At 41.2% G+C, this 24760-nt stretch overlaps 1 protein-coding gene across 9 annotated transcripts in view; it reads right to left on the reverse strand.

Moving 5' to 3' along the window:
* The window catches only part of pde3b (phosphodiesterase 3B), a 272093-nt gene that overhangs the window by 11897 nt on the left and 235436 nt on the right, over positions 1-24760 (reverse strand). For 5 of the 9 annotated variants that reach the window (XM_068046307.1, XM_068046304.1, XM_068046301.1 and 2 more), the window contains 3 exons: positions 20652-20789; positions 18924-19035; positions 2822-2938 (listed from right to left, as the gene is read on the reverse strand). In XM_068046307.1, coding sequence (XP_067902408.1) covers positions 2822-2938; positions 18924-19035; positions 20652-20789 — 367 coding nt within the window. The remainder of the gene's footprint in view (positions 1-2821; positions 2939-18923; positions 19036-20651; positions 20790-24760) is intronic. The other 4 variants (XM_068046306.1, XM_068046302.1, XM_068046310.1 and 1 more) reach the window with 2 other exon arrangements.

Consider the following 24760-nt stretch of genomic DNA (forward strand, 5'->3'; position numbering starts at 1 on the left):
CCAGGTGTTGCTTGCTCCTGAATCTTTTGGGAAGCAGTTAACTTCCTTTGGGCTTTCAAAATATGGTTACTTCATTATTGTAATTTACATTTGCTGATGACAATTGCATTTTTTGCCTTTTAAAAACCTCAAAAAATATCTAAATGAAAGCAATACAGCACAAAGTACAACCTAACAAGCACTGCCTGCTAAAAATTACATACACCTTTGTCCCAACAAAAGCAGAATACATACAATAGTTTGAGACTATGGACTATCTCAGGACACAACCTTACTACTCTCCTTTGAACCTTTTCTATATACAAAATGTTTTCTAAACAGTATTTTTAATGATGCATCAAATTGACATGGTAATGCAGCAGTCAGGGTTGCCACAATTTAGAAAATGGGTTGCGATGAAAACATATTTGCAATCATGTAGTTCGAAATGCTTTGTAAGTAACCTTAACGTTTAATTTTAGAAGGACCATGATGAAGAGCAAATCTTCAACTTTGTTTTCAGGCACTATAAGATAAAATTAAAGCATTGTATATAATAGATAAGCATATCAGCACATTATAATATAGAATACAAGTAGTCAACTGCATAAAATATTTCTCGCCATGTCATAACATTAGGTCATAGAGTTATACAGCACAAAAACAGGCCCTTTGGACCAACGCGCCTGCGCCGACCATCAAACCCCTGTCCAATCTACTCCCATTTTCCCGCACTTGGCCCTTAGCCTTCTGTGCTGTGGTGTTTCAAATGCTCACCTAAATACTTGTTAAATGCTTTGAGGGTTCCTGTCTCTACCATCCCTTCAGGCAGAGTGTTCCAGATTCCAACCTCCCTCTGGGTGAAAAGATTTTTCCTCAACTCCCCTCTAAACCTCCTGCCCCTTGTCTTAAATCTATACCTCCTGGTTATTGACCCCTCTGCTAAGGGAAAAAGTTCCTTCCTGTCTATCCTATCAATGCCCCTCAAAATTTTGTGCACCTCAATCAGGTTCCCCCTCAGCCTTCTCCACTCCAAGGAAAACAACCCGAGCTTATCCAGTCTCTGTTCATAACTGAAATGCTCCAGCCCAGGCAACATCCTGGTGAATCTCCTCTGAACCCGCTCCATTGCAATCACATCCTTCCTATAGTGTGGCGACCAGAACTGTACACAGTACTCCAGCTGTGGCCTAACCAACGTTTTATACAGATCTATCATAACCTCCCTGCTCTTATATTCTATGCCTCGGCTAATAAAGGCAAATATCCCGTATGCCTTCCTAAACACCTTATCTACCTGTGTTGCTGCCTTCAGTGATCTATGGACAAGCACCCCAAGGTCCCTCTGCACTCCCTAGGGTCCGACCATCCATAGTGTATTCCCTTGCCTTGTTAGTCCTCCCAAAGTGCATCACCTCACACTTCTTGGGATTAAACTCCATCTACCACTGCACCGCCCATCTTACTAGCCCATCAATATCGCCAGGTAATCTAAGGTTTTCCTCCTCACTATTTACGACACCACCAATTTTCGTGTCATCTGCGAACCTACTGATCATACCTACTATATTCATATCTAAATCATTAATGTACACTACAAACAGTAAGGGTCCCAGCACCGATCCCTGTGGTACCCCACTGGTCACAGGCCTCCATTTGCAAAAACAACTCTTGACCAGCACCCTCTGCCTCCTTCCACTAAGCCAATTTTGGATCCAATTTGCCAAATTACCCTGGATCCCATGGGCTCTTACCTTCTTAACCAATCTCCCATGTGGGACCTTATCAAAAGCCTTACTGAAGTCCTTGTAGACTACATCAACTGCTTTACCTTCATCTACACATACTAAGAACACAGAACAACTTGCACATCTATTTGGTACCAACTTTGATGGATGAACTTGAACTCAGTTCTTCCTGACTAATAGAGCATTCCAGGTGAAAGATTATTTTGCTGGTTCTTCATTAAACAGTGACTTAAACCTTAAGGCACCAATAGGTCACATTAAAAATGTAGGCAAACTCATTTCTGATTTTCCCCCCTCAAAAAACAAAAAACTTCGATGCTTGGAACTCGGAAGGCTGACACGGCTATGTTGTAACTTCTTCCCAGATTTAAGTCATCCAATGAAATTAAGTGGCTAAATTATGGAATATGCTAACAAAAATAACAACGTTTAAGTGAGTTTAAGGCATGAACAGCAAAGCAAACAATTTGGTACATTACAGCCTGCTTCTCAACTGAGCTAGATGATTGATTTGTAGCTCAAAAAGGAATAGTTTTTCTTTGCATTTTACATTGATTGCAAGTGATTTATTTTTAATATTCAGAAAGACTGTGATTTCACCCACCCCCCAAACCCCTCCACTGTCGAACTGCAAACTTAAGAGCATGTCTGTTTTAAAGCCATCAAATGCAATTTTTTTCAATATCAACCAGACATTTTCTTACAAAGGTCCTCCATGTGGGTGGTGCACAGCTATTGACCAACAATCACAGGCAATAGGGTAAAAACAATGGAAGAGGTATGTCAGTACACATGTGACACTATACATTTTAAACTGATAGCTATCAATTAAGTTAGGTACCTATGGATTTTCTATCTCAGAAAATTGCCAAAAACGTAGATTTTTGTGAAGGAAACTAAAAATATGCATATTAAATATGTGTAATACTGTACCAAATATGAAGCAGCACTCCAGGATTCAAGGATAAAGAAATAGTTCGAAGTTAACAGTTAAAAATATCCAATCATGCTAAAAGAAAATCAATCTCTAAATGATGTTTTATTCATCTCAGAGCAAAAATATTAATTTTGCTAAAACAGTGCAAAACATATACCTGTATCACTTCCCATCACATGATCACTGTTTATTTGCTGGAATCCTGGAATAGGCCGAGTTGTTAAGTACCAAACAGCATGAAGCACATCAGTGGCATGGACACGGTTGTGGTCTACTCAAAATAGTGGAACACAAGACAAAAAGTTAAGTAAAAAACATAATGATTTTCCTTTCTCTTTAAAGAAGCATCAAGCCCCTATAAAATGGTTAGGAAAATTTCTCCCTATGTAAATGAACTCAATAAAAATCACCATCTATTTCACATCATGTGACATTGTAATGGATGCTCTTTGACCCTCCTGTGGCCCTCTCACCCACTACCAACACCCACCCCTCCCCCAGGCCGTGCTCAGCATGACAACAACAGTTTTTGCTTCTTTTTCCCCTCCAGCCTTCCCCACCAATCTTCCCCTCCTAGTGGCTCCTCTTTGGAAGACAACATCTTATGCTGAGATATAGTTTCAAAGTTGAGTGGAAGTGTGGTTAATCCTGTAGTAGCTTGCTCAAATGCTCAGTCCTCTCGTAGAAACTATGGTAGAGAATAACAGTGGGATATTTGAGCAATAGGGACATGCTGGATCTCTGCCCTCAAACTGGTGTTTCCCACCTGCACCCCCCCATACATACATAAACGTACACACACACAAGAAGTCTGAGTTACATGTCTGAAAAATGCATTCCAGATAGTTTTTGGCCGCCCGGACTGTTTTGATTGGTCAGTTCAAGGGGCGTGTCTGTCGATGTGCTTATTTGGTGGGCAGTGCCTGGCGCATACAGAGGCATGTGGGGTGCGCAGAGGACTGCGTGCATGCGGCTACCAACAATTGGTGGAGGTAGTGCTGGTGGCAGGGTAGGGGTGGTTGGTGGAGGACCAGAACAACAGAAGGTAAGAGGAGTCCAACAACAAAGTTGACGGAGAGATTTTTTTCCATGAGGGATGGGGTGGGATTGCTGGGAGGCATGGGGATGCATAGGGATGGCAGGGGAAGGATGGGGATGAGATGATAGAATTGGTTAAGAGTGGCAAAATGGCGAGGACAATTCTTGGCTACAATCTATTATTCGAAAGCTATTCTTTGTGCCAGAAGATTCAATAGATTTGAATAAAAACGTTTCAGAAAAGCTGTCGGGTGAATTAATACAATACATCAACACTGATTCTATAGACAAAGATAACAGTGGATAACCTCCAGAGTTTCTACACAGCCGAACTCCAATGGGCATGCCACCGCACAAACTTAAACTCAAGGAAAGAGCGGTTATAATGTTGCTATGAAACCTGAATCCTAAACAGGACTTTGTCATGGAACAAGATTGGTAGTTAGGAAGCTGGTTTCTTCAATGATAGATGCTGAAATTAGAACAGGTAGATTTCAAGGAAATAGTGTGTTTATTCCCCAAATAATATTGAGCCCATGAGATGGCAACTTGCCTTTTCAACTCAGGAGGAAACAATTTCCAATTAGACTTTCATATTCTATGACTGCAAATAAGTCACAAGGCCAGACACTTGACAAAATTTGTATTTCTATTCCGACATGGACAATGTCATGCAAGCCCCCACCTGCCAAGAATGAGGCACATGAATTTCGCCACATGGCCATAAAAATTCAAATTGTTGCTGGGAAGAGGAGAAGGCCTGTTACAAGGGGCTGGTAGGCCCCTGGCTGGAAAGACATGTTTACATTATTAACAGACAGTGTTGGAACAAAGGAGCTATCCGCTGCTCCAATACAATGCACAGAACAGACCTGGTCAAACCAGTTGGTCACGTGACTACCCTGCTCACCAACTTGGGGAGTTTTAAATTGTAGAGACATTGTTTGAACTGGCAGAAAGTGGTTTTCTCCCGGACTGAAGCAGACTTCCTCTGCTGTCTGCCTGCTCCCATATCTTTCCCACCAAACTCCAAAGTCCACTGAAGACACACGAACCCCAAGAGAGAAAAGTTACCTACAGTGAACAAGTTTTAAGAAGAATATTGGGCCCCAACAAAAAGCAAGATCTACCTACAAGCAAGGATTCTACAACGAGCTCGAAGCACAGTTAACAAAGGAAACCCTCTTCAGAGATTACCTCAAACTTTTCCACTTCATTTTTCTTCTGCCCCGATCTGCACATGCTAGTGTGGGCGCGTCGTGTATCCATAGGCATCAACCGAATTAGAGTTTACGTTTAATAAAATTTCGCCTTTCTTCTTTAAACCTAAGAAAGCTTGTTTGTGCTGGTTTCTTTTCCTTATAATTGGAAAGTGATGAACAAGCATTCACCAAGGGGGAGCTAAAAACGGTGTGTTTAAAAATAAAACCCTGTTACAGTAAGACCTGGTGAAGGCTGAAAGGGAACCCTAGACTTCTTGCTCACCTGGTCGTAGCGACAGCTTTATGTGGCTTTCCCCAGAGTGACAAGTTTTGATTCTATGAAAGTCTTTGGTGAAAGAATAGCTAGAAATCCTGTACTTAAAGAAGTACTGTTGCAATACAGATACTAATTTGACCACAAATGTTTTGCAGGTCTCTAGTAGTAATATTTTAATATAAAGTGGAAAGGAAAGAAATTCATTCATTCTATTCAAATTTGTTTTTAATTGAAGTCCTAAGGTATGTGCATTTTGCTTGGAGTTTACAGCATAGAAACAGGCCATTCAGCCTGTCAGGTCTATGCTGGCATTTATGCTCCACATGAGCCTCCTCCCGTTCTTCATCTTCACCTATCAGCATATCCTTCTATTCTTTTCTCCCTCATCTACTGATCTAGCTTCCCCTCAAATATATCTCTGGTCTTTACTTCAACTAGTCCCTGTGGTAGAATTCCACATTCTAACCACTCTCCAGAAAAGATAAGTTTCTCCTGAATTCCATTTCAAGTGGTTTGTAGTTGTTTCTTTTCGTTTAAATTGCTCCAATAAAGATGGAAGAGCTAACATTAAAAAAAATTAATACCAATCTAGATTGTACTTAGAAAAGTAGATATCAAAGTGGCAAGTAAAAGATGACAAAATAGATTAGCTTAATAAACAGCACTTGAAAGAAAATAAGGGCCCAGAATTTCATAGAAATTAGAAAAATTACAACACAGAAGGAGGCTATTCGGCCCATCATTTCCATGCCAGTTGACGAAGAGCTACCCAGCCTAATCCCACTTTATTGCGCAAGGGCTGTAGCCCTGCAGGTCACGGCTCTTTAAGTAAATATCCAAGTATTTTTAAAATATGGTGAGAATTTATGCCTCCACCACCTTTTCAGGCAATTAGTTGCATGTCCCTACCATCTTCTGGGTGAAAAAAGTCTTCCCTCATTTCCCCTCTAATTCTTCTACCAATTACTTTAAATCTGTGCCTAGTTTTTGATCCCTCTGCGAAGGTAAATATGTCATTCCTATTTACTCTATCTAGGTCCCTCATAATTTTATACACCTCAATTAAGTCACCCCTCAAGCTCCTCTGTTCCAAGGAAAACAACCCCAGCCTACCCAATCTTTCCTCATAGCTAAAATGTTTCAGTCCTGGCAATTTCCTCATAAATCTCCTCTGCACCCTCTCCAGTGCAATCGATCTTTCTTGTAACGTGACCAGAACTGCACACAGTACTCAAGCAGTGGTCGAACTAAAGTTGTAGCATAACCTCCCTGCGCTTATATTCTATGCCTCAGCAAATAAAGGAAAGCATGCCATATGCTTTCTTAACCTGCTTATCAACCTGTCCTGCTACCTGTGGACATATGCTCCAAGGTTTCTTGTTCCTCCACACTACTCAGTATCCTCCCATTTATTGCGTATTCCCTTGCCTTGTTGCACCTCCCAAAATGCATTACCTCAAACTTCTCCAGATTGAATTACATTTTCCACTTCTCTGCCCAAGTGACCAGACCATCTATATCTTGCTGCAGACTCAAGCTTTCCTCCTGTCAACCACATGGCCAATTTTTGTGCTTTCTACAAGCTTCTTTATCATGCCCCCTACATTAGAGTCTAAATCATTAATATAAACTACACAAAGCAAGGCACTGAGTACTGAGCCCTGCAAAACCCCACTGGTAACAGCTTTCCAGTCGCTAAAACACCTGTCAACCATTAACCTTTGCTTCCTCCCACGAAGCAAATTTTGGACCCAATTTAGCACTCTCCCTTGGATCCCAAGGGCTTTTACTTTTTTTTTTAATTTGTGGCGTTTCTGACAGGGAACTGTAGTATGAAGATGCTTCCATCATTAATATTTTTTGAGGACTCAGGCTGAAAGGATTGTCAAAGTTGGTGCATTTGAAAGACTGAGGAAAGCATGGATTTGTTTTTTTTTAAAAAGGTTACTGGGAGGACACTTTGGATTTTAAAAAAAAAATCACTTACTGGAAGAGACAATAAACTGCTAAATAAGCACAAGGAGCCTTGCTGGCTACTGGAGTTGTTTGCAGAGAAGTGACTTAGAGGTTGATGGTTTTCAGGAGTTTTGGATTTTCTGATTTGGGCTTGAACTGTTTGAATGTCAAATTGGGGGTATAGCCTGCTGAGAGAGAAGCCACCCAACTCATCCTTTTCCACCTGTTTTGAAAAATCTTCTGAGAATCCACAGATGCGGTAATTCTCCTGAAAAGCCTGCAAGACTACTCCTCAAAGTCTCCTGAACAGAACTGCTCCAGAAAAATCTGAGTGACAGACGTCTACGTTTACCCGGACACCAGACCAAAGGCCATCTGGAACATTCCATATCTTATACATTTTTTTTCAAGAATTGGCAATAACTTGGCGAAAGTATTTTTTTTTACTCCATCTCTGCAGAGCCAGTTTTTTTTTTTTTTCTTTATTTGTTTATAAATTATTCATTCCTGGGAATGTGGACATTGCTGGCGAGGCCAGCATTCATTGCCCTTCCCTAATTGCCCTGGAGAAGGTGGCGGTGAGCTGCCTTCTTGAACCACTGCAGTCCATGTGGGGTAGGTACAACAACAGTGCTGTTTGGAAGGGAGTTCCAGGATTTTGACCAAAGGACAGTGAAGGAATAGCAATATACTTCCAAGTCATGATGGTGCGTGGTTTGGAGGGGAACTTGCAGGTGGTGGTGTTCCCATGCATCTGCTACCCTTGAACTTCCAGGTGGTAGAAGTTGCGGGTTTGGAAGGTGCTGTCTAAGGAACCTTGGTGCGTTCCTGCAGTGCATCTTGTAGATGGTACACACTGCTGCCACTGTGTGTCGGTGGTGTAGGGAGTAAATGTTTGTGGATGGAGTGCCAATCAAGTGGGTTGCTTTGTCCTGGATGATGTCGAGCTTCTTGGCTGTTGTTAGAGCTTACCAATCCAGGCAAGTGGAGAGTATTCCATTACACTCCTGACTTGTGCCTTGTAGGTGGTGGACAGGCTTTCGGGAGTTAGTAGTTGAGTTACGCGCCACAGGATTCCAAGCCTCTGGCCTGCTCTTGTAGCCACAATATTTATATGGCATATTTCTCGAACCGGTGTGTGTACGCGTATGTGGTAGGCTATTTTCGAAGGGCAGTTATCGATACTTTCAAGTTTCAAACTGTGTGTTTCTAAGCCTTGCATCTTTATTGAATAAGTCTTGTCTTACAATAAATCAACAATTTTGTTCTTTATCGAAGAAGCCTTGTTGGCGGATTTTTATTCTGAAACGAATCGTAGAAGGTTTAAGGCACAGAAAGAGGCCACATGGCCCATCATGCCTGTGCCGGCCGAAAAACGATCCACCTGTCCTAATCCCACCTTCCAGCACTTGGTCCATAGCCCTGCAGATTATGGCACTTGAGGTGCATATCCAGACTCCTTTTGAATGAGTTGAGGGTTTCTGCCTCAACTACCCTTTCAGTTGCGAGGTCCAGACCCCCACCACCCTCTGGGTGGAAAAGCTTTTCCTTATCTCCACTCTAATTTTTCTACCAATTACTTTAAATCTATGCCCCCTCGTCACTGACCCTTCACCTCCACTCTATCCAGGCCCCTCACAATTTTGTACATTTCAATCAGATTTCACCCTTCTCTGTTCCAAGGAGAACAACCACAGCCTATCCAACCTTTCCTCATAGCTGCATTTTTCCAGTCCTGGCAACATCCTCACAAATCTTCTCTGTGCCCTCTCTAGTGCAATTACATCCTTTCTGTAATGAGGTGACCTGTACTGCACACAGTACTCAAGTTGTGGCCGAACCAATGACTTATACAGTTCCAGCATAATCTCTCTGCTCTTATAATCTATAATTTGGCTAATAAAGGAAAGGATTCCATATGCCTTCTTAACCACCTTATTGACCTGTCCTGCTACCTTCAGGGATCTGTGGACATTCACTGCAAGGTCCCTCACTTCCTCTACACTTCTCAGTATTTTCCCATTAATCGTGTATTCCTTTGCCTTGTCTGACCTCCCCAAATGCATCACCTCACACTTGTCCAGGTTGAATTCCATTTGCCACTTTTCTGCCCATCTGACCAGACCATCAATATCTTCCTGCAGCCTACAGCTATCCTCCCCCCAACTACCACACGGCCAATCTTTGTCATCCGCAAACTTCTTAATCATGCCCCCTACATTTACCACCAAATTGTTAATATACACCAAAAAAAGCAGGGACCCAGTACTGAGCTCTGTGAAATGCCACTGGAAACAGCCCTCCAGTCATTAAAACACAGATCAACAATTACCCTTTGTTTCCTGCCACTGAGCCAATTTACCTTGCTGCATTTCCCTGGATCCCATGGGATTTTATCTTTTTAACCAGTCTGCCATGTGGGACCTTGTCAAAAGCCTTGCTAAGATCCATGTGGACCACATCAACTGCACGACCCTCATCTATCGTCCTTGTTACTTCTTCAAAAAATTCAATCAAGTTGGTCAAACAAGATCTTCCCTTAACAAATCCTTGATTAACCTGTGCCTTTCTAAGTGACAGTTTATCCTGTCTCTCAGAATAGATTCCAATAATTTGCCCACTACTGAGGTTAGACTGACTGGGCTGTAATTATTCGGTCTAGCCCTCGCTCCCTTTTTAAAGAGGTTAATTGTTAGCAATTCTCTAATCCTCCAGCACCACACCTGAATCCAGTGAGGACTGGAAAATGATGGTCAGACTGTCTGTTATTTCCTCTCTTGTTTCTTTGAACATCCTAGGGTTCATTTCATCTGGCCCTGGTGTTTTATCAACTTTCAAGGATGCGAATCCCATCAATACTTTCTCTCTCCCTCCGTTCATCACAACCAAGACTTCACACTCGTCCTCCTTAACGACAATATCTGCAATGCCCCCCTCTTTTGTGAAGACAAATGCAAAGTATTCATTAAGAACTATAGCTACATCTTCTGCCCTTACACATAGGTTACCTTTTTGGTCTTCTATAGGCCCTACTCCCTCCTTCGTTATCCTCTTACTCTTAATGCATTGATAAAACATCTTTGGGTTCATGTTGATTTTGCTTGCCAATATTCTTTCATGCCCCTCTGTTTGCTTTCCAAATTTCATTTTTGGTTCCAGTCCTCCACTTTCTATAATCTCTCGGCTTTCTGTAACATTGAGTTCCGGGTGTCGGACATAAGCTTTCCTATTGTGCCTTAGCTTACCCTGTAAGCTCCCTGACATTCGTGGGGCTCTAGATTTGGGCATCTCACCCTTTTTCTTTGTGGGAACATGTTTACTCTGAACCCCTTGAATCTCCTCTTTGAATGCCTCCCGCTGCTCTGAAACTGACTTACCTTCAAGTAGCGGTTTCCAGTCCACTTTCGCTAAATCACTCCTCAGTTTAGCAAAATTGGCCTTGCCCCAATTGAGAACTCTAACTCCTATTCTATCTCTGTCCTTTTCCATAATTATGTTCAAACTGACTGAATTATGATCACTACCACAAAAATGCTCTCCCACTGCCACTCCTTCCACCTGCCCGTCTTCATTTCCGAAAACTAAGTCTAACACTGCGTCCTCTCTTGTTGGACTTGCTACATACTGCGCAAAAAAGTTCTTCTGAATATACCTCAAGAATTCTGCTCCCTCAATTCCTTTCACACTAAAACTATCCCAGTTAATTGGGGCGGCACAGTGGCGCAGTGGTTAGCACCGCAGCCTCACCTCCAGCGATCCGGGTTCAATTCTGGGTACTGCCTGTGTGGAGTTTGCAAGTTCTCCCTGTGTCTGCGTGGGTTTCCTCCCACATGCCAAAGACTTGCAGGTTGATAGGTAAAATTGGCCATTATAAATTGCCCCTAATATAGGTAGGTGGTAGGGTAATATAGGGACAGGTGGGGATGTGGTAGGAATATGGGAGTAGTGTAGGATTAGTATAAATGGGTGGTTAATGGTGGGCACAGACTCGGTGGGCCGAAGGGCCTGTTTCAGTGCTGTATCTCTAAATCTAAATCTAATATTGGGGTACTTAAAATCCCCTATTACTGCCCTATTGTTTAGTTTAGTTTAGAGATACAGCACTGAAACAGGTCCTTCGGCCCACCGAGTCTGTGCCGACCATCAACCACCCATTTATACTAATCCTACACTAATCCCATATTCCTACCACATCCCACCTGTCCCTATATTTCCCTACCACCTACCTATACTAGGGGCAATTTATAATGGCCAATTTACCTACCAACCTGCAAGTCTTTTGGCTTGTGGGAGGAAACCGGAGCACCCGGAGAAAACCCATGCAGACACAGGGAGAACTTGCAAACTCCAAACAGGCAGTACCCAGAATTGAACCCAGGTCACTGGAGCTGTGAGGCTGCGGTGCTAACCACTGCGCCACTGTGCCGCCCTACTGCGCCACTGTGTTCTTGAACCTCTCAGAGATTTGCCTACATATCTGCTCTTCTATCTCCTTCTGACTGTTTGGGGGTCTATAGTACATTCCCAGCAGTGTGACTGCCCTTTTTTTGTTCTTTTGCTCAATTCATATGGTCTCATTTAATGAACCTTCCAACATAACATCCCTCCTCACAGCTATAATAGTTTCCTTGACCAAAACTGTCACTCCCCCTCCTTTCTTATTCCTCTCCCTATCGCGTCTGAAAACACTATAACCAGGAACGTTGGGCACGAGAAAGAGAAAAGGAAAAATGGAATACCAGCTTAAAAGGCTGGAACTAACAAAAAAGGTGGCCTTAACTCCAGGGAAAATTCTGATGAGGAAGCTAATTCCGACCCAGGACCCAGTGGGGAGCCATTTAAATTTGTGCAAGCCCTCCTGAAGTTTGAGGAAAAGAGCATAGAGGCATTTTTCATTTCTTTTGAAAGGTTAACTAAACAGATGAGGTGGTCGAAAGAAAACTGGACACTGTTCATGAATATCCCCATGACTGGGACAAAAGGCTGGAATTTATTTTGTTTGCCACTTGGGATTCACCTGATGAGTCGGCCAATTTTAGTCCTTTTGAGTTAGTTTATGGACAGGAAGTAAGAGGTCCTCTGAAACTCATCAAAGAAAGGTTTTTTTATAACTGTTAGATTATGTATCTGTGCTCCAGGAGTGGCTCACGAGAGCCTGCAAAGTGGCTCAGAAACACCTTAAAGCTGCCCAAACAACCACAAAGAAATGGGGAGACAAGCATGCCAAGACCTGACGACTTCAACCAGGAGATGATGTTAATATTACTGCCTTTACAGGGTGAACTGCTGACAGAACGGTTCACTAGTCTATATCGTCAAAAGGATTGGTGAAGTAAATTACTTGATTGACACCCCAGACCGCCAGAAACAGTATCGGCTGTGTCCCATCAATATGTTGAAATAATATCACTGCCGAGAGGAGGATAAGCAAGCACAGGTATGTCAGGCAGTAAGGATAGTGAACAATGAAAGGGATCGTGAGGATGAGTCAGGAGACCTAGAAATTCCCAAATTAAACCTCCTACAATCCGGTTAGCTAACACTGAATTGTTAGGGAGATTAGACACTATTCTGTCATATTTAGATGCACAAGATCCTTATTGCTTAGATCCAGAGGAACAGGCCCAGGTGAAAGCAGAAATCCAATACAGGTTGGAAAACCACTTAATTGAACCCAGTCAAAGCAGCTGGAGTTTCCCAGTGGTGTTAGTGCCCAAGCCTTATGATTCAACCAGATTCTGCAGAGACTACAGAAAGGTTAATGCAATAACAAAGGCAGACTCTTACCCAATTTCTCACTTGGACGACTGTATTGACAGAGCTGGCAGTGCCACGTTGCTTACCAAAATAGATTTGTTCAAGGGTTACTGGCAGTTTCCTTTTACACCCCGAGCTAAAGAAATATCGGCCTTTGCCGAGTGATTCCATTCATGCTAAAATATAGCCCAGAAACTTTCCAGAGATTGTGTGATTTACCCTTGATGATGTGCTGGTATACAGTGAAACTTGGAAGGACCACTTGGAACAACTAGAAGCTCTGTTTAGAAAATTACAGATGGCTGATTTGGTGATAAACCTTGCCAAAAATGAATTTTTCAAAGTACAGGTAACCTACCTAGGGCATATAGTAGGGCAAGGACAAGTGTTGCCAAGAACAGCAAAAGTACAAACATTGGTAGAGTTCCCTGCCCCGAAGACTAAACAAGGAATTATGAGGATTTTGGGGATGTGTGGTTTCTACCACAAGTTTGCACCAAATTTCAGCACTATGTCTACTCCATTGATGGATTTGCTACAAAAGAAAGCCAAGGGAGTGTGATTAGGGGAGTGGCAAACATCTTTTGAGAGGCTGAAAGCCATTTTGATCAATAAACCAGTGTTCACAGTCCCAAATTTCAACGTGCCCTTCAAGGTAGCAATTGATGCTAGTGACCTGAGGGTAGGTGCAGGCCAGTTATATGATGATGAATCAGGGATAGAAAGGCCAGTGCGATACTTTTCCAAAAAGCGAAATCGACACCAAAAGAGATACCCTACAGCGGAAAAAGAAACCCTGGGCTTACTACTGGCTCTTAAACATTTTGAAGTAGATGCCCACCACGGCTACAGGGAGACGCTGGTGTCTACTGATTCTAACCCCCTAGCCTTTGTAGAAAAATTCAAAAACTAAAATGCCAGACTATTTCTTTGGACTTTATTATTCCAGCCCTATCACTTAAAGAATACCCACATTGTGGAGAAAAACAAAGTAATTGCTGATGCTTTGTCTAGAATTTAACTTTGCTCTGAGTTATTGGAGTACAAAGATGGTACAGGGCATAACTGTATTAGTTACAGGTAAAGAGTGAACGAGTGTGTAGATGTGTTTCAATTTTTTTTTAAATATTTTTTTTGTCCACTCTTTATAATGTTGTCATGAAGGTGCTTCCATTCTTAATATTTTTTGAGGACTCATGTTTAAAAGACTGTGAAAATTGGTACATTTCAAAGACTGAGGAGATGCCTGGATTTTTTTTTTTTAAATAGTTACTGGAAGGACACTCGGGATTTTCTTTTTAGAAAAAACACTTACAGGAAGAGACAATGAAGTGCTAAATAAATATAAGGAGCCTTGCTGGCTATTGGAGTTGTTCAGAGAAGTCACATGTCCAGGTTTATGATTGTCAGGAGTTTTCACTTCTCTGATTTGGCCTTAAACTGTCTGAATGATCAGTTGGGGTGTAGCCTGCTAAGAGAGAAGCCACCCAGCTCATCCTTTTCCATCTGTTTCGAAAAAACTTCTTAGAATCCAGCTTGATAGCTGAAGCCATGGATGCAGTAATTCTCCCGAAAAGCCTGCAAGACTACTCCTTGATGTCTCCTGAACAGAACTGCTCGAGAAAAATCCCAGTGACAGCCATCTAAGTGAACCCGGACGACAGACCAAAGGCTATCTAGAACATTACATATCTTATTTTCTTCAAGAATTGACAATAACTTCACCAAAGTTTCTTTTTTAAAGTTTATCCCTGCAGAGCTTCATTTTTCAATTTTCTTTATTTTTTCTTTGTGTATTTTTTCTTTCTTCTTGTGCGCGCGCTTGTTAGGTTATTGTAGAAGGGTAGATAACTATACTTTCATGTTTCAAACTGATTTAATAAGCTTTGCATTTTTCTTGAATATGTTTTGTATAATAAATCAATAATTTTGTTGTTTATTAAAGAGACCTGGTTGGTGGATTTTTATTCTGAAACTAATATCGATAGAATATATAATTGGCCATATAGGTAACTGGGTAAAACATTTAAATATATGTTGTGACCAGAGGACTTGTGGAACTAGAGAAAAACAGTGCATTCCTCCAGCTTCGATCAGAACCATTGTTCACCGTTATTATCCCTCTGAAGCTGACTGCAACTTCAGGATTTAGTGCAAGCACAGATTAATGCAGAAATCCTAAAGTTACGGTCTGTCATTCACTGCTCTACCACAGGCTGTACCAAGGACCCCACGCCCAGAAATCAGCAAAATCAATTGAGCTTGGTGAGAATTTCCCCATTTTCATTCTCATACCGGCATTAGAAACCCAATAATGCTTCAATGAGATGGAACTGGATTTTTTTTTTTTTGAAGTGATTTGAGTGATAACTACTACAGAACAACCGATCTAGCCCTGGAAAAAGTAAGTTTTACATTTGTGGAACGTTGTTAAATAGCTCCAAAATGATTTAATTACTGGATTTTTTAAAACTAGATTTTTGAAATGATTAAATGTTTTAAAGTTTGCTCATGATATTTCAGCTTCTATGTTAACCCCATGTGTATGTCCCAATCTTTATTTTGCCCTCTGAAATTTTTAAAAGGTGATTTATTAGCGCTTTTCATTTCCTGGTTAGATGTCTATGAGAATTCTGGCTATTTGAACAGCTTGTTGACATCACTGTAACTCAAAACGGAGAATCCCCATTAAACTTCGCTACAATCAATTGCATGTCGAGAAGTTTAAAGTTCGCAGAACAGAGATCGCTCAGTCTCTCAGCACAGCTTTGTTCAAGGTCAGCAGCAAGTTTTGCTGCTGAGCGTAAAATCTAGGCTAAACTGTTCATTGCACGTTCTTGGTGATCATTTAAGACAGTATTATGACTGCGCAGTATTCCATGAATTCTGCCTCCTTTCAAAACATTTTACTTGTGTTTTGGTACTTCTAAAAATAAAGACCCATTAGTCATCGGGTTCAACTAATCGTTAGTACAAAAGTCACTGTTCTCATGATATACAATTGTAGCACAAGCTTATCAAAGAGAACATATGTTGTTGGTATATTATTTTATCATACATTGCTGACCGGGGGGCAGTGGGGGGGGCGGGGGATGATTTATCAGAAGGATTTCATCTGGAATTGCTTTTTTTGGCAATTGTTTTTATTCACTTATCCTTTCTAAGTCCACTGAAGCTACTCCCCAAGTGAGAAGATAGCTGACTTGCTCTCAGGTCTCAGTATATTAATATTAATCTGGTCTCTGGAAGGTAGCTTGCCCTCATTTTTCACCATGCCAGTGGGGAAAGTATTTAGAAGATTTATCTGTACACTCTATAGAACAATTTAAAATTTTGTTGTACATTGTACACAGAGCAAATCTTCATCAGTGTCAGCAACAGCAAATGCAACCCCTTTCCTAACCGCAGCCTCACAGCTCCAGCGACCTGGGTTCAATTCTGGGTACTGCCTGTGTCTGCGTGGGTTTTCTCCGGGTGCTCCGGTTTCCTCCCACAGCCAAAAGACTTGCAGGTTGGTACGTTAATTGGCCATTATAAATTGCCCCTAGTATAGGTAGGTGGTAGGGAAATATAGGGACAGGTGCAGATGTGGTAGGAATATGGCATTAGTGTAGGATTAGTGTAAATGGGTGGTTGATGGTCGGCACAGACTCGGTGGGCCGAAGGGCCTGTTTCAGTGCTGTATCTCTAAATAAAAAAATAAAAATAAAACTCCACAATATAGGACACTGGAATACCAGCATCCTGCCTGAGGGTATTCCTTTTGTAACTACAGTTCTTAGTCAGTGATTTACTGGTCTTCATTAGGAGACATAATTACTTGAAACAAATTACACACATGTATAATTCACAATTACTTAAGTAGATTTAAAATAACACTTTGATGCTACAGAAGTAACCCATGTGTTTACAGTGGCAATTTTATTGTCTAAAGCCCTTAAGAGATTCAAGGTAACTGAAGGCCACATAATTCTAATTCAATATGCACATTTTAAATAATATTTAGCACAAGTCAGTAAAAACTGCTTCTGTATTATTCAAATTAAGTAACAGAACCATTATGCTACAATTCTGAAATATACGTATTTACTTGTGACAAATAAGAAACATCCTGCAATTACTGATAATTATACATGAACTACAATGACAAGTCAAACATGCAGGCACACTACAACCGTGCAACTTGAATGGAGGTTTGCTTCTATCACTGCAAAACGGCAGATATGCTATTAGAGCATCTCATCTCTCACAGAAATATAATTCTGACATCAGTTAGAGGGTAATTGTTTGCGTCAACTGACAACTGCTTCAAAATCTCGGGCTCTTGCCTGAGATCAGATAAGATTATTTCATTTTTTATTTAAATACTATTTTGCATACGAACAAAGTGAGAATCGCAATGGTAACTGGTATGCACTGAACACAAGACTATAGATAGATTTAAAATCTGAAATCTGTATGCACCGTGGGTCTAAAAATTTATAGTTCCAATTATGGTTTTGTCATACTTCTGTGTCAACTTTTTCCATAATAACTTTCTCTGTCCATATTTAAAGTACTAGTTTCTGTGTCTAAAATAAGGTGCTAACTAACGATAAGTTATATCTTTCACAATAGCGCAAGTGAAATTACATTTATCCACTGAACTGTCTTTTATGTCTTTCAATTCCTTAATTAATGTTCTTAGCCTCAGCCTCTGCCAAAAGCTTAGCTTGGACTTGATAGTTTTGCCAAAAGGTGCGTTTCTGTTAACAGAATGAATATTCTACGGTCTGAATACGTACATTGTACCTAACTTCCCAAGATGCATCAGTACCATCAAGTCACCTGCTGATCAAATATATTCCCTGAAGGTTTGAACAGTTCATGTTCACTTTTTCAAAATTTGAGGAAAAGCTCAAGTACAGATTTCAAAAGTTTTGTTTCAGGTAAAGTTTACTTACAGTGAGTGTTTTTTTTTTAAAAGAAGCCGTATCAGAGTGAAAAAAGCATAATGATTGCTCTTGTTGTAGTTTTTGTTATTTATGCTTAGGAATTTCATTAAACTGAGGAAGTCTTTCCTCATCTTGAAGTTTTAAGGTGTTGAATTTTGAAACCAAAATTTCCTCTTATAATGAAACTTATGTTTTGCTATAACATATAGATGTTCTAATAATGCCTCACTTTGACAGTAACAATGTCTTTTCTTGTTCTAATTATATTTATTATTTTCCAGAAGAAAAACATCAAGTTGCATGTTGAAACAAGACAAAGTCTCTTCTGAGGGAAATAAATTTGGGGGGGAGGGAGGGGCCGCGGTAAAAAGAAAGGTTGAAAGGAAGGAAACACGTTGAAGCTGACAGGACCTCTATCATTGGGGAAATGAGTGGGAGGGAGTGCATGGAGGGTTGATGAGGTGAATGAAGGAGATAAGGTAGTGGAAAAGAGAAAGGGTAGAGGATGTGATGGGAGCCTCACGAAAGAAAAGGATCAATGTTAGGAAAAGGGTATGGAAAACAAGCAGCTGAGAGCAACATTTTCCCGCAACAACCGCCAAACAAATGCATCCTGTCACTGTGGCCGTCACTGCTACACCAGGACACCGACCACCTCCTATCACAAAGGAAACCAAGGAAAAAAACAGAGAAGTAAAACATGAGAGAGACAAAACAGAGAGATAAACAAAAATTGGGGAGAGGGAAGCAGGAGAGATGGAAAGGAGAGATGCAAAAGAAGAGAAAAAAAAGCACCAAAAGCAAACATAACATATGTTATATTCTTCTTAACCTCAACCTCATAGAAGAGACTATGTTCTATTAAGCGACTCTTGGATAGGTACATGGATGATAGTAGAATGAAGGGTGTGTAGGCAGTTTGATCTTAGAGTAGGTTCAAGGGTCGGCACAACATCGTGGGCCGAAGGGCCTGTACTGTGCTGTACTGTTCTATACCATTCTCTTTGACTTAGCATTTGCAATGCCACAGCTGAGAATATATTTTATATATAGATATGTAGATGTTAGATAGACAGGGGAGCTATTAATACTTACAAGGAATGTCACGGTAACCATTCTCCAGTGCACAAAAGTAATTCATAAACTCCCGAATGGGGATTTTGAAGACGTTGAATAATCCAGTATCAAGAAACAAGGAATAAATAACCTGAAATACCAAAATGGTTTTGTTGGTTACCAAAGCTTAAACAGGGAAAGTGAATGATCAAGAACAGAGAATGTACAGACTCAGAGTTATCAGCGTACATTTGTCAACCTGTTTGGCATCGTTATACAACAGATTCTCCATCATTGGTTTATGCATGGACATATTTATATATATACACCACATATCTGTAGCACCTACATGCACTTCAAAAGTTAATAGGCAGTTTGTTATGAGCAGTGCCAGAACTTAGAGAAAATTCAGCAGACATAGCTTGATTTTCAAAAAAAAAAATTCTATACCAGCATCTGAAGATTTCTTGAAATTATTAGGAAAATTAGACAAATATCTAAGGAACCATGCAAAATTCTTACGTATGGCTTTTTTTAAACCAAGAACAAAATTATAATCTTGCTACTTTTTCCTTTTGGTGTCAAACCCCCTTCATTTTCCCTCACTTGTTCAAACCACCTGCAGATGAGATATTAACTCTCAGGTTTCTTCCACAATGCTGTCCTTCAACCAGCCAGCAAGAGACAGGGAGTACACAATAGCATGCAACTCCTCCACCTCTCAGGAAGACAAGCAGCCTCTATGTTCTTGCACTGACACTGGGAAATTTGTTGTATTTAATCTGTTTTATAACCAAATCAAATATATTTTTATTAAAATTTTAATAACACCATTAAAATGACAGTTATTTAATCTGAATATATTTCCTACTAGGACATCTTTCCTATTATCTTTAATCATTATGATTTCACCTCCAGCTATGATGTTTTACTCAAAAACCCCTTTATGATTGCTGTCAATGTCAATATTCAGTCAGCATGAGGTACATGTCCAGGCTCCAAATCACAACGATGTTGCTGTGTGAATGCTGAGCACCTCCCCTCTGAAAGGCCAGAGGAGGAGTAGGGTCATTCAACGTTCTTTTAATCCCTCTAGGGTGGAGGCGCTACAACTGGACCAGTGCTTCATTTGGTAAGCCAGTCAAGAGCAGACAACACCTTTTAATATCACTTGAGTTGGATATTGTTTAAAGATCTAATGTGCAAAATACTGGTTCACACATGTACATGATTATATAAAAGAGCATTTTTTGCTGGCTTACTGATACTACCTTTTGCTTTAGATTAGTTTTTGAAAGTTAATTGTTGATGTTCCAATATACTGTAAAAAGAAAAGTTTAAAACAGAAGTTTGAAGTTTAGAATTCATTGACCCACAGAAAATTATTTTAGTTAGGTGCTTGTTGTTAGTGCTTGGTTACTGGTTAAATTTTTTTTTAACAGAAATAAAGATCCTGAAACATATCCCTTATTTGCAAATTGCACCAACTTCTGTTTTGCTGGTTCTTGACGATCATGAAACTAGAAATTAGCAATGCAGAACAAAGGTCACAAAATATCTAACGGTACAGAATCTCAATTGTACAACCTATGTCCAACTTTATTAAGATGGATTTTTGACTGGTGAACAATCAAATTTTTAAACCGTACATGGGCATTTTGGATTGTTTTATATTCGATATTTTGAATTCATGTCATTATGCATAAAGTTTTGGTGTCAAAATTAACTTGTGCTTAGTCATAACAAAACAAAAGCAAGAAAACTAACCTGACTAAGAATTCTTCCAGATTGTCCACCTGTCATCTCTACAAGTTCAAAAATGGGAAAATTCCAACTATTTAGCTTTTCCATGCAAAGCTCTGCGTCTTGTGTTTCTATCGGCTCAAGCAAAATCTCTGGCAGCTGCTATTGATTTAAAGAGGCAAAATATCAAATGGTTATGCATGCCACAGTACCGCAACATCACAGTATCATGAAAAATCTTCTCTTTCAGCGAATATCAACTATATTATCAGACATTGTTCCAATTACCACAAGCCCAACACCTGCTCCTCTTCCATGGCAAACATTTTCTTCTTCTTTGGCCTCCCTGCCTCGAGAGACAATGGGTAAGCGCCTGGAGGTAGTCAGTGGTTTGTGAAGCAGCGCCTGGAGTGGCTATAAAGGCCAATTCTAGAGTGACAGACTCTACCACAGGCGCTGCAGATAAAATTTGTCGAGACTGTTACACAGTTGGCTCTCCCCTTGTGCTTCTGTCCTTTTTCCTGCCAACTGCTAAGTCTCTACGACTCGCCACTCTTTAGCCCCACCTTTATGGCTGTCCGCGAGCTCTGGCGATCACTGGCAACTGACTCCCACGACTTGTGGTCAATGTCACAGGACTTCATGTCGCGTTTGCAGATGTCTTTGAAGCAGAGACATGGACAGCCGGTGGGTCTGATACCAGTGACGAGCTCGTCGTACAATGCGTCCTTGGGGACCCTGCCATCTTCCATGCGGCTCACATGGCCAAGCAATCTCAAGCGCCGCTGACTCAGTAGGGTGTATATGTTGGGGACGTTGGCCGCCTCGAGGACTTCTACGTTGGAGATACTGTCCTGCCACCTATACAAAAGATTCTCCGGAGGCAGCTAAGCTGGAATGAATTGAGATGTCGCTCTTGGCTGACATACGTTGTCCAGGCCTCGCTGCCGTAGAGCAAGATACTTAGGACACAGGCTTGAAACACTCTGACTTTTGTGTTCCATGTCAGTACGCAATTTTCCCACACTCTCTTGGCCAGTCTGGACATAGCAGCAGAAGCCTTTCCCATTCGCTTGTTGATTTAGGGTGCCTGGGGATAGACACGCTTCTGGAGTCTGTTTAAAACGACTCACCCATCTTGATTTCTGCATCAAAAGACAGGTTGCTGGTGACAGTTGAGCCTAGGTAGGTGAATTCTTGAACCACTTCCACAGCGTGGTCACCGATATTGATGGATGGAGCATTTCTGACGTCCTGTCCCATGATGTTCGTTTTCTTGAGGCTGATGGTTCGGCCAAGTTCGTTGCAGGCAGCCGCAATCCTGTCGATGAGTCTCTGCAGACACTTTTCTGTGTGAGATGTTAATACAGCATCGTCAGCAAAGAGGAGTGCCCTGATGAGGACCTTCCATAATTTGGTCTTCGCTCTAAGACGGGCAAGGTTAAACAACCTGCCATCTGATCTTGTGTGGAGGAAAATTCCTTCTTCTGAAGACGTGAATGCATGTGAGAGCAGCAGTGAGAAGAAGATCCCAAACAGTGTAGGTGCGAGAACACAGCCCCGTTTCACGCCACTCAGGTTGGGAAAGGGATCTGATGAGGCAGCTTTATGCTGTATTGTGCCTTTCATATTGTCATGGAATGAGGTGATGATACTTAGTAGCTTTGGTGGACATCTGATCTTTGCTAGTAGTCTGAAGAGACCACATCTGCTTACGAGGTCAAAGGCTTTGGGGAGATCTATGAAAGCAACTTAGAGGGGCATCTGTTGTTCGCGGCATTTCTCCTGTGGCAGGCGAAGGGAGAACAGCGTGTCAAAGGTGGATGTTTCCACTCGAAAGCTGCACTGTGCCTCAGGGTAGACACACTCAGCCAGCTTCTGGAGTCTGTTTAAAACGACTCGAGCGAAGACTTTCCCCACTATGCTGAGCAGGGAGATTCCACTGTAGTTGTTGCAGTCACCGCGGTCTCCCTTGTTCTTGTAGAGCGTGATGATATCGGCATCGCGCATGTCCTGTGGTATTGCTCCCTCATCCCAACACAGGCAAAGCAGTTCATCGAGTGCTGAGAGTATAGCAGGCTTGGCACTCTTGATTATTTCAGGGGTAATAGCCCCTTTCCAGGGGCTTTTCCGCTGGCTAGAGAATCAATGGCATCACTGAGTTCCGATTTTGTTGGCTGTTCATCCAGCTCATCCATGACTGGCAGAGACTGGGCTGCACTGAGGGCGGTACCAGTGACAACATTTTCCCTGGAGTACAGTTCTAGGTAGTGCTCCACCCAGCGGTCCATTTGCTTGCGTTGGTCAGTGATTGTGTCCCCTGATAAAGACTTGAGGGGGGCAATCTTCTCAATGGTTGGCCCAAAAGCTCTCTTAATGCCATCATACATTCCTCTGATGTTTCCGGTGTCGGAAGCCAACTGAATACGACTGCATAGGTGTTGCCAGTAGTAATTTCCACAGCGCCTGGCTGGTTTTTGTGCAGCGCTTCTGGCTACTTTTAAGTGCTACGGATGTTAACTCGCTGGCGGCTTTCTTGTAGTTCAACAGTGCAGTTTGTTTAGCGGCTATGACAGGTTCCAGCTCTTCAAAGTGAGATTGAAACCAGTCTGCATTCTGCTTCTCATGTTTGCCAAAGGTGGTCATTGCTGAGTCATAGATGGCATCTCTGACGTGGGCCCACTTGGTCGCTGCATCCCCCGTTGGAGTGTTTTGAAGGGTTTTTTCAAGTGAATTTAGAAACTTATGTAACAGCTGTGGATAAGAAATTCTGTTAGTGTTGATGCGCGGACAGCCCTTCTGCTTGGAGTGACGTAGCTTCTTTGGTTTGAGCCTAACTTTGCTACACACTAGGGAGTGGTTGGTGTCGCAGTCTGCACTGTGGAAGCTGCGTGATTTATAGAGGCTCGCCTTGTGACGACGAGGTCCAGCTGGTGCCAAGGACATGATCTTGGGTGCCTCCAAGAAACCTGGTGACAGGGTTTAATATTAAAGAACGAGTTGGTGATGCAAAGGTTGTGATAGGTACGCACTCCAGCAGTCTCTGTCCATTCTCATTCATCCTTCCAATGCCATAGCGCCCAAGGCAGGAGGGACATGAGTCATGGTCGGCCCCAACCCTGGCGTTACAGTCCCCCAGCAGGAACAAATGTTCGGTATTAGGAATGCTACTAATGATATTATGTTCCTCGAAGAACTGGTCTTTAACTTCAGGTGGGGAGCAGAGGACATAGGAGAGTCAATACCTACCCTTTCACCTCCTCCCTTATCATCATCTCAGGCAGTGGTCGGCAAAATTTTTTTCACCTGAAGAAACTTTTTTTTTTTAAAACAATTGCCTGAAACAAAAACTATTGGGAGCCACAAGACAAAAATTCAGCATTTCTGAATCAAATACATGGCAAATTCCAAGTGTCTCTGGTAGACTGCATAATTTGCATATATAACATACATGTATTGAATTTATGCATCAATAGAAAAAAATCAAATTAAATTGAATGCTGAATTATCTCGTTTTTTTGACTTTTTTTTTTGCATTTTTAAACAAAATTTTCTGCTCAACACTAGAATATGTATGTTCAGGTTTTGTGTGTTAATTTGCACGAATTAAGCATGAGGATGTCCAAAAAGAAAATGTTAAAACGGTAGACCATATTAATCTAATGAGAAATCAGCACCTTTCCACTTGAATAAAAAAAGTAAGAAATTTATATATAAAGGTGAAAGAACGCTTTTCGTCTTTGTGTTTATAACAGATTGTGTGATAAATGGAAGTTTTTACTACAATTTTATCAGTAAAGTCATCTTAAAACAAACTTTAACTTAACATATTATTGATTCTTGTGATAAAAAACAGCTACTTATAGCACATTCAGATACATTATCGTCTCAGATATATGAGAAACAATAATGGTTGTAATCACACAACCTGTTCCTCGAACCAAAGTATTATTGATAACTATGCTGTAGCTATTCCATTCAAACATGTTTATTTTGAGCACAATGATGTTTTTCATTAAAGTAATCATTTGAAACTAAGTGCAGCATAATGATTCGCCTTTCATCCCCACAATAAATCCACTGCTCTTACTTGGCTTGACTGTTTAATGCTTTTTTCATGATAATACAATCCA

This window comes from Heterodontus francisci, chromosome 14 (genome assembly GCF_036365525.1).
Source record: "Heterodontus francisci isolate sHetFra1 chromosome 14, sHetFra1.hap1, whole genome shotgun sequence".
In the NCBI taxonomy this organism is placed as follows: Eukaryota; Metazoa; Chordata; class Chondrichthyes; order Heterodontiformes; family Heterodontidae; genus Heterodontus; species Heterodontus francisci.